The 14,102-nt window shown below is 55.0% G+C and overlaps 1 protein-coding gene across 2 annotated transcripts in view; it reads right to left on the reverse strand.

Annotated features, from left to right (window-relative positions):
• Positions 1 to 14,102, reverse strand: part of RGS3 (regulator of G protein signaling 3) — a 129,374-nt gene that overhangs the window by 84,127 nt on the left and 31,145 nt on the right. For both annotated transcript variants that reach the window (XM_068553060.1, XM_068553061.1), the window contains exons 9-13: positions 8,221 to 8,302; positions 7,356 to 7,461; positions 6,225 to 6,576; positions 5,283 to 5,322; positions 313 to 509 (exon numbers count right to left, since the gene is read on the reverse strand). In XM_068553060.1, coding sequence (XP_068409161.1) covers positions 313 to 509; positions 5,283 to 5,322; positions 6,225 to 6,576; positions 7,356 to 7,461; positions 8,221 to 8,302 — 777 coding nt within the window. The remainder of the gene's footprint in view (positions 1 to 312; positions 510 to 5,282; positions 5,323 to 6,224; positions 6,577 to 7,355; positions 7,462 to 8,220; positions 8,303 to 14,102) is intronic.

The following is a 14,102-nucleotide window of genomic DNA, read 5'->3' on the forward strand; positions in this document are numbered from 1 at the left end:
CACACAGGCCCTGTGACAATACAACCAGCAGCTGTAGCGTGTCTGCAATGGCCCCAGAGAAAGGGGAGGGGGAGGGGAGGGGGGACCCACTTGTCACTGAGCTTCCCTGCCCCCACTCTCCTGTTCCTCCTCCCGGAAACCTCTGCTCCCTCAGTATAACCCCCAGAATCCTGAGCCCCTAAAGCTATTTGTCTTTCCCAAAAGGGGGTCCTCAGTCCTGGAACGAGGTCCCATCTCTGAGTCCCGGAGTGAAGGACCCTATTCTTTCTCACCTCCTCCAGAGGGAGCCCTTGGGGTCAGCCATCAGCTCACCTGAACGAAGATGGGGAACACCAAGACCTTGGGGGCCAGGGTGACATAGGTGCCATAGCTTGAGTGCGGGGCATGCGGCCTCATGACCGGGCAATTCTGGTAGTTCCCATGGCCCTTCATGGTCTGCACCGTCTTCATCAGCCGACACTTCTTCCCCAGGCCCGTGTAAGACTTCCCTTTGCTGGGACTCCCTGATTCTGTGGAACAGAGATGGGGGACCGTGAGGCATTTCTATCCCGCCTGCAGAGGCATGCCTCTGCAGAAACAGGGGACACAGGCTCAGTCCATTAACAGCCATTAACAACAGCAGCTACCATGTGCCGGGCCCTGAGCAAGGCGCTGAGAAGACAGGGAGACCTCGGAAGGAATCCCCTCACACTCTGTGAGAGATACTAACGTGTAAACCAGCAACTCCAGGGCAAGGACAGAGCTGGGAACCGCCAACTACGATGAAGGCAGCATTCCTCATCTGGTGACCCAGGACCTGAATCAGACCTATCGGTTTGGCCTCGTACACTTAAAAATCAGAAAATCTCTCAGATTCGAAAAATCAGAAGATGTGACCTCACCGGGCCCACAGTCCCACATGAAACAAGCAATCAGATGGAGCGTCCCGGGTGGCAGAGCATGTGTGCTCCCCCTTGTCCCCATCCCCACTGCTCCCTGCACACACCCAGCACTGCTGCCCCGTTTCATTGCCTCCCAGGTCCCCTGAACAAAGGGACTGGAGGTCATGTCTCTGCAGTGATAGCAGAGACAGTGGGCTTTCTCAGGACGTATGGGGGTCTGCCTTCTACTAGCCAAGGGAGCTGGAGCGGCCTGGCTCACTGAGTCAGTCTGGAATAAGGAGGGGCACCTGCCTCTCCAGTTCCCGGGAAAGAGCACCAGTCCTGAGCCAGAGGGCTGCACCCAAATCCCACTCCTCTGCTCCCCAGCTTGGTGACCACCAGAAACTCACTTCCCCCCTCAGAGTCTTGGTTTCCTCACTGCAATTATAGTACCAAGCTCATGGGGTTGCTGTGAGGATTAAATGAGACACTCCAAGTAAAGCCCCTAGAATAATGCCTGGGACCTGGTAAGTGCGCGATAAGAGTGAGCTGCTAACTTATTGTGGTTTTGTTGTTGTGATTTCTCCACTTGGAAAAGCAAGTTAACCAGATACTCCAGGGACTCTGGGAATCCTAGGCTTCATCGCAGCCAGGAGGTATTCCCCAGCTTGGCTATCAACTCACAAATTATTCTCATCAGAAAAGGGGGAGAGAGAGAGAGAATGAATCACCCCCAGGGAAAAGAGCAGAGAGCTGCAGGGAGTCCCTCTATAAGGTGACACAGCAGGACACGCACCCTCACACTGAACAAGGGGTGGCATACAGATCTTTATCATGTCTCATCCAATGGGCAGAAGGGCAAAACACAGAGTAGCTAAAAAGTCAGGAATTCTTGGACACAAGCAGGTAGGAGACAAACTCCAGGGCATTCAGACTCCGCACACACCTGGGCCCCCTCCAAGGGTCGCTGCTGTCAGCTGGGCAACTGATCAGCCCTCCCTGACCTGCATGAGCAGCCCACTGGGGCCCAGGTCTCCTTCCGCCACCTCCAGTCCTGGCAGCCTGGGGGTGAACAGGTGGCCTGACCCCAGCTACATCTCGGGGAAGCTCCCCACCAACGCGTGGTCCACAGCCTCAGGGGAAAAACTCAGCTCGGAAGGTTTCACACTTGCTTCCTCTACCCACCCCATTCCCCTCCTCACCGAGCAGGGTGAGAAAAACAAGTCAACCCACACACACAAGTGACCACCGATCACAGCAGTATCTTGGGGCAGCACTCGAACCATAATAACCTAAACCACTTCCTGCTTCTTCAGGGAATCACTTAGAGAAGAGTAAAAAGAGCGTGAGCCCAGGACAGGGGCGGGGGGCAGATGCCTGGAAGTACCTACCCAGCTCCTCGTCTGCTCCGGCCCTGGACGTCCGCCCCAGAGGGCTCTGTGCTGCCAGGCACTGGCCCCTTTGCTGAAAGAACCCATCCTGGCTCGCAAGCTCTGCACTGGATTTGAGTTGGACAAGACACCTGAACTTGAGCACTGGCCTCCGCAGAGACTGGCTGTGTAACCCTGACCAGGTTCCTTCCCCCCTGAGCCAGAGTTTTCTCCACTGCAAAGCAGAGATAATACAGACTGCTGCCTTGCCTGCCCCAGGGCAGGTGAGGGCACACACGAGAGACCTGATGGGAAAGGGTTTGGTGAATGTTACCAGGGTGTGAGGGCACGAGGATTATAAACCCAAGCCAACGAATAATCCACCCGTCAGGGCTGGCATTAGGACAGGGCTGCTGCGCCACAAACTGTACCATGAACGGGGATCACAGGGTCAGTCTGGAACTAGACAGTCTAATTTAACACAACCGAGCCTAGACCAGAGAAGGCAAAACCACACAGGACTGACAAGCAAGGCAAAGTAGACCAAACGTAACGAAGGGGGCTGTTTGCTAATGCCAAAATCTGGGCCTTTGCCCGCCCCCAGTCTGACCTTTAAAGGAATCCACTTCTTCCCTGCCCTAGCCCAGCTTCATAGGGCTGTCACAGAATCTTTGCCTTGGGCCTAGAGAGTCATGAATAAGCCACTTGACATACACCTCTGCCTTCAGGTGGGAAGCAGCCCCATTTTATAGACAAGGCAACTGAGGCCTGGAGTGATTGGGGGACTTGCCCAAGGTCATCTGGCCAGTAACTGGTACAAAGCGGAATCAACCCAACCTATGTGGCATGCCCTCATGCCCCATCTCCACATACCCTGGATAGTGTGTAGCAAGTGGGCTTGATTTTCCAAAACTGATTTTTTGAAGTATCTTTTTTTAAAAACAATCCAAGTTATAACCCAGCTACTGAGCTCTGTGAAGGCAAACTCCTTAACTTCCCACCTGCTACCACTTACACCCTCTGGTCCAAACCCCCATATCACCCCTTAAACACCTGCTTCACTGACCAAACAGTAATTACTAGGCTTTGCTCCAGCTTCCAAGGTGAGCCCTGGCAGCCATCGCCCCCCCACCGGCCGTGGCGAATCTGAGGCTGGGCTGCTTTCACAGGGCAAGGGACAATGCCAAGGGCACCCTCAGCCCTGGAGAACACGCCGACGACAGGCGGGCAGGCACCCCAGGCCCCAGAAGGGCACCAGACCCCATTCTATTCAGGTTGGCTCAACCCACCCACCCTCCTGCAAGGAGGCCGAGCAGCTCAGCCAGAGGAGGAGACAGAAGTCGGCACCCTGGCGACAGCTTTAGCCTCTGGAGAACCCTGAGTGCGTTTAAGGGAAGATTTGTACCCTGAATTCCACCCCTTCCTCTGAACCCGCGGACCAGGAGCTAGGAATATTTGATCCCTGGTAAAGAGCAAAGATGTCCTTGGATACCAAAATAATTATCATCGTGAAGAATAAATGAAGTCAGGTCAAGTTCTTAATATAATGCGTTCAAAAGTTACCACTGTTATTAACAGCAGCAGCATTTCCTTGCTTGTTCCTCTCCCACAGCCTGCGTGACTCTGCCCTTCTTGGTTTACTAAGTACTGTATTCTCAGAGGGGAACCAAAATGTGGACACGAGTTGGGAGGACACCAAGAGGCATCTCTCGGCCGAGAAGGAACCACACCAGCCTGCGTCAACCCACACACCTCTCCAGCTCCCTTCCCCCATGAGCAGTCTGCAAACCTTGGAGGCAACCAGAGTCATTCCCCTTCAGTCAGTCACTCAAATAAAATTCTGTTGAGTATGTGCTGGCTGTCAGACCCTGGGACCAACATCAGACACACGGAGGTGAGCAGGCCTAGGCCCTGCCCTTAACGGGGTCACCATTTAGCAGTGACATCTCCACTCTAACCTGATGCGGCAACTAAAAGCTTTTTTAAAACTCAGTGTTGAATCACCATCAGACTTTTCTCCAGAAGGAACACAGATTCATTTCCAACAGACCAAGCCCTAACACCCAAATGCCCCAGCCTGGAGAGAATAAAGACGGCTTCCATCCGCAACTCTGAGCCTGATGGGAGCCCTTTTCTCTCCAAAGGGCACCTGCTCTAAGCAAGCATCGTCTTCATGCTACTGACAGAGGGGGACAGCAAGGAAGCAAGTCTGCAAGTGGTTGGGAAAAGGCCATTCACAAAAAAGGAGGTCAAAGAAGGAAGGGCTCAAGCATATCCAAGGTCAGCACCATGGACCACCAGGCAAGGCTGGACTCCAGCCAGCTAGACTCAGGCCAGCGCAGAGAGGGCCTAAAGGAATGCCCAGCCAACTCCAGCATCAACACTGATACCTCAGGTTTCCTGGGAGAAGGAACTGGTTTTGAGCCCAGCTTCTCTCCCTGGCCCTTAAAAAATAAGGCCAGGATTTGAAGGACAAAGGGGGAAAATCCCTTCACACAGCAGAGATATCTGTGCACTTCAAAGACAGCTAACTTCTGTGTAACATCACTCAGTAAACAGGCTGCTACTCAAAACCATTATCTCCTTCAATCCTCCCAACAACCCTCTGAAGTGGGAATTATCAGCCCTGTTTTATAGATAAAGAAACTGAGGCTCAGTGAGGGGACATGAGTTGCTCAAACTCACACAACTCCAATTTGGAACCTCCCAGTTCCAAATTCCATGCCTTCCTCCCGAGCAGGCCCAATCACGGTGTCTCAGTAACGTTGGCTGAACCTCAGCTGAATGCCTGAGTCCTGAACACCGTCTGTTAGACTGCTCTGGGAAGATGCCCTCTCTTCCTCCTCAGTTCAGGCTCCAAGGAAGAGAGACACTGGTTCAGTGAGGGAGAAAAAGGTCCCAAGAGGAGACAGAGTCTGTGTCAATATGCGGGGGGATCTTGACTCTGTTGGGAAGGCCTCCCAACTCAGAGGAGGAGGTGGGGCCCGGCCTCGCAGCTAACCTCGCCATCTCTCCGCGGCTCAGTGGGCACAGCAGCAGAGGAGAGACTCACCTTCGGGGATGGCATCCTCCTGGTACACAGGCCGCAGCAGCTGCGAGGGAAAGACAAAGAACTACCTCAGCCCCAGGAACGGGGCCGACCACCAGGCAGGCTGCTCAGCCCTGGCCTGGGGAGAAGAGGGGAGCACCTCAGGGCACGAGGGCAAAACAGCAGTCCCGCTAACGAGCTGAGAGGGGGGCCTGGAGGGATCACAGAATCTAGAATCCTCCAGAATGTTCGAGTTGAACGAGGCTTTAGCTGTCATCAAGCCTAACCCCTTGGCCAAGTCCCCAACTTCCTTGACAGCAGCTTGTTCCAAAGTGCGTTCTGTGAAACACTGGCACTTGGGACGCTAACGACTCTGCCACAAAGGGTGCACCGTCAGGGGAGTGTGAGAAATGCTCGGTAAAACAAGGGTAAACCACCTTCTTCACTGCAGATGCCCTCAGAGCCTCAAAAAGGCTAATATGCACTGGGAATCTCCCAGAAGAGGAAGAGAGTATAAGGTGTTTCTCAAACTTATTTGACCTCAGGAAACTTTCTTCCCAGAGTATCTCCTGGGACCAATATTTTGGGGCATACACGCCGACATCCCATTACGCCATCTTACAGCTCCTATGACGGGCTCACTGCCTACCACGCAGCCCATTCCGCTGCGGAAAAGTGCAGACTGGCAGAAAGCTCTTCCTTCTTTTGAGGTGAAATCTTCTACTGTGTGACCTCCCCTGGTCCTGGATCTGTGCCCTGAGGCCACAAAGACCCACCTGCTGTCTCTGCCCAGGACAGCCCTACAGGACAGCCCTATAGAGGCTGGTGCTAACACACAGCCCACTTCCCTGCTCCCCGCTCCAAGCCCCTGGCAGCCTCCTCACAACACAATATTGAGTCTTCGCATCTTCCTGGCCTCACTCAGGGACCCATGCCCTTCACCTCCCCTTAACCAGCTGTCCATACCTGGCTCCCAGGGTTCAGCGGGGCCAGGATGATGTAGTTGGGGTCGGCGGGGGCAGTGGCACGGGACAGTGCAGGCAGGGTGTGCTGGCCCCCACGCTTGGTCACCTCAGTGTAGCGCTCCCAGCCACCGAGCAGCAGCCCATCCGAGCTGTCACACACCAGGTGACAGCTGTGGCGCTGCTCTGGCCGTGCCTGGGCCCCGTGGGTGCAGTTCTTCTCCCGCTTGTTGGGGGGCGACTGGAGGTCATGAGTCGACTTGCAGGACGCCCGCCGCAGGACCCCGCCATCTGGCCCCGGCTTGACCTGGGGGACCATGCGCCACACGAGCAGGATGATCTCGCTGGGGCAGCTCCTGGAAGTTGGAGGAGGCAGGGAGTCACAAAGAGAAGTTGAGTCGGGGGGAGACCAAAGTCAGCCACGGTAGGGGCCTGCGGGGGCAGAGAGGAAGAGAGGGGAAGAGGGCAGGAAAGCCCCAGTGCCAAACCAGGAAGGGATGCAGAGGCCATCTAAAGTAGAGACAGCAAAGGGGTCCCTTAGGTCGACTCTAGTTGACTGGCAGATGCTGGGAAGGACACTGAGGCCAAGGCCAAGTAAACAAGAAAGAAGACCAAACTCAACTAGTGATGTGCCTCCTGGACACAAAGTATTATCAAGGAGGAGCAAGAAAGCCACGGCCTGTGTACAACCCCTCATCCGGTCATTCTAGAAGCAGACCTAAAATGGGCCACGAGGGCTTTAACCCAGAGGGTCAAAATTTAGGGGACCCCAAAATTTAAAGAATAACTGTTTAATCGTGCAATTGAAAATGTTGGCAACATCTACGCATCCTTAGGAAACCAAGGGCTTAGTTCTGAGGTAGCAAAACTAATGAGCTAAAGTAGAGAGCGACCCCCTGGAGCTGCACCACAAACCACAGGGTCTGTTTGAGAGCTTCTTCCCCGCTGTCTGCTCTGGGATCCAAAATTGCTCAGAACCTGAACCTTCCAATTTCAGGCCAAGAAACTGATTCCCCAAGGAGGAAAGTGAATTGCTCACAGCTGGGAAGGAGGGACGGGCGAGGCGTGTGCCCAGGTCTGGGGAGGGGAGGTGCGCCTCAGCCCGAGGCCCCAGGCTGCCCGCCGCCCCTGTCACCGGATCTCGTGTGCCAGCTCCACGCATTTCCAGTGCTCCACGGGCCTCTCGTTCAGCTGCAGCACCGTGTCCAGCTGCTGCAGCCCTGCCCGCTCTGCCGGGCCCCCTGCAGGGACAAAGAAAAGCCACTCAAGGGCTCCTAAAGCCCACAACCCCCTCGAAAGCCCCGGGGTCCTTTGCTTCCACAGTGACCTTGGACAAGGACCGCTCCCCTCTGTTTCTTCATCTGTGAATGAGGGGCCAACCTCGGGGGCTCTCGGGGACCTTGAAGGGAGGCTCCCCTTTGCCCTCACTTCCTCCCTGCCCGCATACCCAGTACTGGCTGACCTCTCTGCTGTCCACCGCCCCGCCAGGCCCCCCTCCCTCCCCAGGGCCTCCCACCCCTTGAGAACCCTTCCTTGCTGCCAGGCTCACAGGCAATGGGGGCACCCAGATCACCATGTCCCAGCTTCTCCACTTTGGATGCTCACTCTGTGACTAGAAGTCTTTTCTTTGTGAAAAATAGGGAGGGAATGACTATTTTTAAGTGCTAATCAGGCTGGAATAGGATAAAATACTGGTTCCAAATTGAGTTCATAAATGACTCTCATTTTCCCATGCAGCCATTACTGAAAATATAGGTTTAGTTCCTGTTTGAAATGATTGGGAAACAAAATATAAAAATCTATTTTCATTTTGATTAAAAACAAAAAAAAAAAGAGTAGGTGTATTTTCATAGACCTCACTTTCATCTGTGGTCGTTTAAAAATATTATTCTTTTCGTTTTGAAAAACCAGGACACTTTGCTCCATTTAGGGCTCCCCTTTCAGTTCCAACATCTTGTTTGCAAAGCCTCGGGCTGGCATCACCCGAGACACTCACTCACCGGAATCCACGGCCTGCACTCGGACCGGAGAGTCGCAGCAGATGGTGAAGCCGAAGCCGTCCTTCCCCCTCGGGATGGTGATCTAGGACACAGCCCTGCCCAGTTACTCCCAGAAGCCATGAGGCTGCTGCCTCTGCTCCAAGGTCGCGAAGACCACAGTCCCCACCCCAGAGCCACCTTCCTCTCCAAGGTTGCTGGAGCCAAGAAGGAGGCTGGCCGGCCCCTCGCTGTCCCTATCTTGGTCCAGGCATCTTGAGCACTGGGTTGTGGGCCAAGCAGGAAGGCTGGGAGCTCAGGAGGTAAGCCAGGCCCATGTGGAAGGGCCCAGGCAGAGCCTTGGAAGGGTGAATCTCGCCTTCCTCAGCCCTGGCAGACATGTGGCCTCGCCCTTTACCTAAGGGCCCACTGCACTGCACGTCTCCTCCTCACCTGTGACCCACTGCCTGCTCGGTCCCTTCCTCCTTTCCCCAGGGGTTCATGGAGCATTGGCCCAAGGCTGGCCCCATGCTGAGGGCCCAGAGACAAAGCTGGCCTGTTGGCTGCCCTCCCAGAGCACAGGGGAGGGAAGACAGGGATGCACACACTCACCACCTCAGGCCAAGGGGCAGGGGACACGTGCTAAGGGGTCTCAGGGCCGTCCACCGCCAGGGCCTCAAGGTATCAGTGAGGGCTCCCGGGTGAGGAGGCAAGTGAGGGCACAGATAGGTTTCCTGGCTGAACCTGAACTAGCCAATGACTTCACTGTGCCTGCTGCAAGCCTGTGTGCGTGGCAGGTGCACAACCCCTACTTTCAGAAGTCCCCTGAAAGGGCCCTGCCATCTGGATGCTCTTTTCAAAGCAACATGCAATTATTGAGCTCCTACTGCATGCCAGGCTCTGCTGAGGTACCAGGTCATGAGGCCTTGGTCTCTGGCTCCCAGAGGAGCATGAGGGTACACTGATCTCTCCAAAGCAAAGCAGGTCATGATAAGCATTACAGCAAAACGTGAGGATGGTGCTGGGAAGAGTCCTTTGTGCTTTGACTTCAGATGACAGGCCTGGTGCACGGCAGGAACCAGCAAGTGCTCCGCTAGTGAGGACAGCGCTGCAGCCTCCCACCAGCAGCGGAAAGCTGGCAGGGTGCGGCGCGGTCTGCTAGCTCAACTCAGTTCTACCTTGCTGCATGCCCTCTCTGTGAACCCCCAGTTAGGCTTTGGGAGGGCTTTGGGGTTAGGCTGCAGAAAGCCCAGCCCCTGCCCACTCAAAGAGCAATTCCAGGCTGCTCAGAGCAGGTGTATGAGAGCAACAGCCTAAGGCAGCTAAAGTCAGAAAAGGGGTCTGGCTCCCTGGATGTGGCGTGGGCCCTGGTGCAGCATGGGGTAGGGCACCCCAGGCAGGCTGAGGAAGAAGCCAGCTCAGCAACCCTGAGAGAGGTCAAGGGCCACCGCCTCGTTAGGAGACTTCTACCTCCTTCCTTTAGGGGTTACCTCTTCCAGGCTGGGTGCCCGGCATTCACCTGTCAGCTGTCCCAAAGGCCAGGCATGGGAAAGGGGAGGGCCAGGGAGCCCGGGGTGACCCAGGCCCTTGGATGCTGCTGGGGAGGCCCCTGAGGCTCTGCTTCCCACCAGCCCTGGGCCTGGATTCAAAGCGAGTTTGTAAAACAGGAAATCTGACAGACAAGGGGAAGGGGGGGGCAGGAAAATACCCTGTTCCCATAAGAATTCTGGGAAAACACACAGCTAAGACAGGAAGAGAAAAAAAATGGAAAGAAAGAAAGAAAAACAAACTCTGGAGTGAGTGCGGAAAGCCCAGACTGAGGCCAAGGGACGATGACAGGAGCCCGGTCCACTACATGCGGCCAGCAGGGATTTTAGGGACCTCACAGCCCACCCTCAACCCAGGCAGAAGCTGGGATGCCAGCATCGTGCTAGCACTTCCCCAGTCCTACCCCACCAAGAGCCACGGCCCCTCCTGCCTGGGGCGCGGCTCTGGAAAACCAGTCCCAGCACCCAGGGCTAACAGTTTGGGGACTGGCCCCGAAGCTGAATCTGGAGAGAAGGAGGGTGCTCCAGAAAACAGCCTGTTCCCCGCATCCAGGTGGGGCTGTGGACAGGAGACCCCTCTGCCTTCCTGGGCACCAGCCTAAGCAGAGCCAGTCCAGACAACAGTCCAGGCCAGCTGGGGGCTGGGAAGAGGGGAAGAGGAGACAGTGTTGGGAAGCAAGCCCCTCTCCTGCTCAGTGTGAGGGGGTGGGACTGCGTGAAGGAAGCAGAATTATGCTCTGTCCATCGTGACCACGACCATATTGAGAGGACAATGTCCAAAGAACCTGATCATCACTGCAGCCCTGAGGGAATGCAGGGCTAGTTTCAGTATGCCCATTTTACAGAGAAGGAATCTGAGGCCTGAAGCAAGTAAGCTCTCAGCCCTCCTCTCTGACCTCAGGCCTCAGGGTCAGGAGGCAAGGGGAGCAGCCCTGCCCTAACTCTGGGACCTCCGCGACTCCTGGCAGAGGCCATCCTTCCTGGGGTGCTTCTTGCTCTTTCCTGTCCAGCACAGGAACTGCTACTGCTCTCAGATCTCACCCATGCCAGCATCTCACTTCTGCCCTCCTGCTTGACTTCTGACCCTCTGTCATGCTTAGACTTCAATCCCAATCCCTAAATGTCACAGTTATTGAACCCCCTGCACCAGGCACTTCATACACATTCCATTTACTTTCACAGCATCGTCACATTATCACCCTATTCCACTGACAGGAAGACTGAGGCTCAGGGAGGTAAACTGCCATGCACAAGAGTCAGACCTCAAGAAGGGCAGAGCTGGATGTGAGCCCGGGTCTGGCACAAAGCTGGTGCTCTCAACCTCGCACTACTTTCTAGCAGGGGATCCGTTTTGAACTTGAGTCCCAGAGCCCCAGGCCCGGACCACACTCATGCCTGGTCCTACTCTGACTGCCAGAGTGTCCCGGTCCTCAGGCCTGTAGTCCCAAGTGACCGAGGACTTCTCGACCTCCCACCCAGTGCCCTCTGTGCCTCACCACCCCGCCATCCAGTTGCCAGTGTCGTAGGGGCTGCTCTGCAGGCTCCAGGAGGGCGGGAGGGCCCTGAGAGCTGGGGACTGGAGAGAGAACACACATGTCCCACGCACGGTGCAGGAGGCCCCTCTGAGCATCTCCCTGAGACCTAAGTCTGCCTGTTTGAAGGAGTTCAGGACCCAGATTCCAGGCTGGTCATTAAAACACAGAGGGACTTTTCTATACTTTTAAAATCAGAACCATTCCAGAGTCCCATCAGCTTGGACATTCCCAAAATCTGGACATCCCTTGCCTTCACCCTGTCTGACACCATGCCTTTTTTATAAGAAAAAACAAATGTCCCTCACAGTTCCAGAAGAGTCTTGGGGGCTAAGGGATCATCACTCCCACTCTGCCCCATATCCTGAGACTGGAGGCTGAGGGCCAAGCCCCCTCCGTGAAGTTGGGCTCTGAAGCCAGAGGACTCCGGACCCACCTCAAGGCATCACAGCCACCCGGGAGGAAAATCATGTGTGCGCACATATACACAGACACATCCTACCTCGCTCACAAGCACACACCAACACACGCTAAAACACAATCACACCTACACAACGCAGGACAGGCACTGCCGTCCCATCAGGAGTAGGGAAAGTTAGCAAAAAAACACAAATCCAGCTGCTCAGCAACCTAGCCACTTACAATCTCAGGCTTGGGATGCTCTTTTTATAACCCACACTCCTCCCAAATAAAAATGACAGAAAATCAACTAGATAATCTCACCATGGACACCACCCAGTCAGTGGTTAGGATGGCAAAAAGCTGGCCTCGTCTGCCCCTAGAGAGGGGCGGCAGGTAAAGGCCACCTCGGGGCCAGTTCCTGCCTCTATCCTCCCCCCAGATCACAATGAACCTGCAAGGGGCAGGAGGAGGCAAGGAAGGCCTTGTGGGGAGACAAGTCCTGCTCAGTGAGCCCACACCCCTGACCCCCAACGACACCCCATGCGCCCCCCAGGGGGCCAAGCACCCACCTGGCGGTAGCGGCGCTCCGAACACACCTTGCAGAGCCCATTGAAGCGGTTCATGGCTGCGGGTCCTGCCTCGACTGCCGACCCATGAAAACCCAGCTCTCCCCCCCAGCAGTGGGAGCCCGCACTGCGCCCCGTCAGCCTGGCATGACCGCCCTGGGAAGCCCGCCCCGCAGAAGAATGGCAGGAAATCACCTCTCACCTCCCCAAGCCCTGTCTGTGCTGTGTGCCTCTGCACGATAAGCCCGAAGGCTTCCTGAAACCTCCGAATGACAAGGAAGAGGGAGAGTTTTATATTAAAATTCCTGTCAACTAGTTAGTATTCCCCGGGCCCCCGGCGGGGAGAGGGCGCCTTTGTTCTGGCTGCATTCTCCGCCATGGGCCACTTTGTGATTCCAGTGTTCTCACAAACACCGCTGGCTGGAGGAGAACCCAGGCAGAAAACACGGCCCACTCTGTCACAACGCCGCCTCCCCCTGCAAATCCCAGGATCCCCGGTACAAATGCAGGGAACTAACTCAGCCTGAGAACCTAAGGATGCTTTGCACTCACAGACATCCCACGTCAAGACAGGGAATACAAAACATCTGGAGTTTGCCTGCCACTCAGAAGCTCTTAAAAGTCAGTTTCCTCATCCATGTACGTGGGCTGCTTTAAGGATCTGATGACAGACCATAAAGTCAGGTTGGGAAGGGATTTCCAATCACTAGATAATCCAGCCTCCTCTTTTTACTGGTGAAGAAGTGGGGGCCTTGAGCAGTTGAGATCACACAGCAGGGTGGGATGGAGCTGGGACCAGAGCCCCAGTCTTGATCCCTGCCTTGTAGAGCAGTGCCTGGTGAGCCTAGAGCCGCTTCCACCAACCTCAAGCCCCTGAGGAAAACTACCCAGCCACTCACATCCTTCATGCCAGACAGTGTCCCTCGGTCCAGCCCAGCTTTGGTTACTGTACAGTGGTCAGGTCACCCAGGTTTCTAATCCTCCATCCCTCCATGCACACGAAGAGGGAGTTGAACAGGTCACCTCTTGGGGTTCTCCCCCTGCCCTAACCAAGCCTCTGACAATCACCCACACCTTGCTGAGTCCTACGGACATCTCTGCGTGTGCAAGCCGAGTAAAACCAAACACACCTCAGAACAATGTCCCCAGAGGCCAGGGCCTGTGTGCAGAGCCCAGCACGAAGTAGGACTCTCCCAGGCCACCTAGAAACCTGCAGTGTTGATGCCCGGGCAATTCCCACAAATCCCCAGGGAGACTCCCTGGTCACTGTCCTCTCTGTGCTCGGCATGTACAGAGAGAGGGAGAAAGGCCTTTGCAGCTCCCCCACTGAAGCTGGAAGAAAGCTTTTAAACTTGTAATGAAGCCACAGAGAACAGAGACCCAGCAAGTTACTCTAATACTGTACTATCCAGTATGGTAGCGATTAGACACAGGTGCAATTTAAATTTAAATTTTTAAATAAAATTTAAAATTCAGGTCCTCGTTCATACTAGCCACATTTCGAATGCTCAGTAGCAACCGATGGCTAGTGGCTGCCATACTGGGCAGTGCAGCCCTAGCCTGTACGCTCTGTGAGGGCAGGGATCTTTGACAGCTATATCCCGGCACCCGGCACAAGGCCTAGCCCATGTAGATGTTCAATAAATACTTAATGAATGAATGAGTGAATGACTTGAGTGAATGAAAGGGGAAATGTCTTGTAGATAATAATACACCTAAATGTCACATATTATCATGGAAAATATCACTGTCGTATCTTCCCAACTAGGCCACTTGCAGGAGACAGCCATACCTGAAGCCATATTTCAGATCCTCCCTGTGCCACTTGCTGGCTGTGTGGCCACAGAGAGTGACCTAAC

The sequence above is a fragment of the Eschrichtius robustus genome, chromosome 10 (genome assembly GCF_028021215.1).
Source record: "Eschrichtius robustus isolate mEscRob2 chromosome 10, mEscRob2.pri, whole genome shotgun sequence".
NCBI classification, from domain to species: domain Eukaryota; kingdom Metazoa; phylum Chordata; class Mammalia; order Artiodactyla; family Eschrichtiidae; genus Eschrichtius; species Eschrichtius robustus.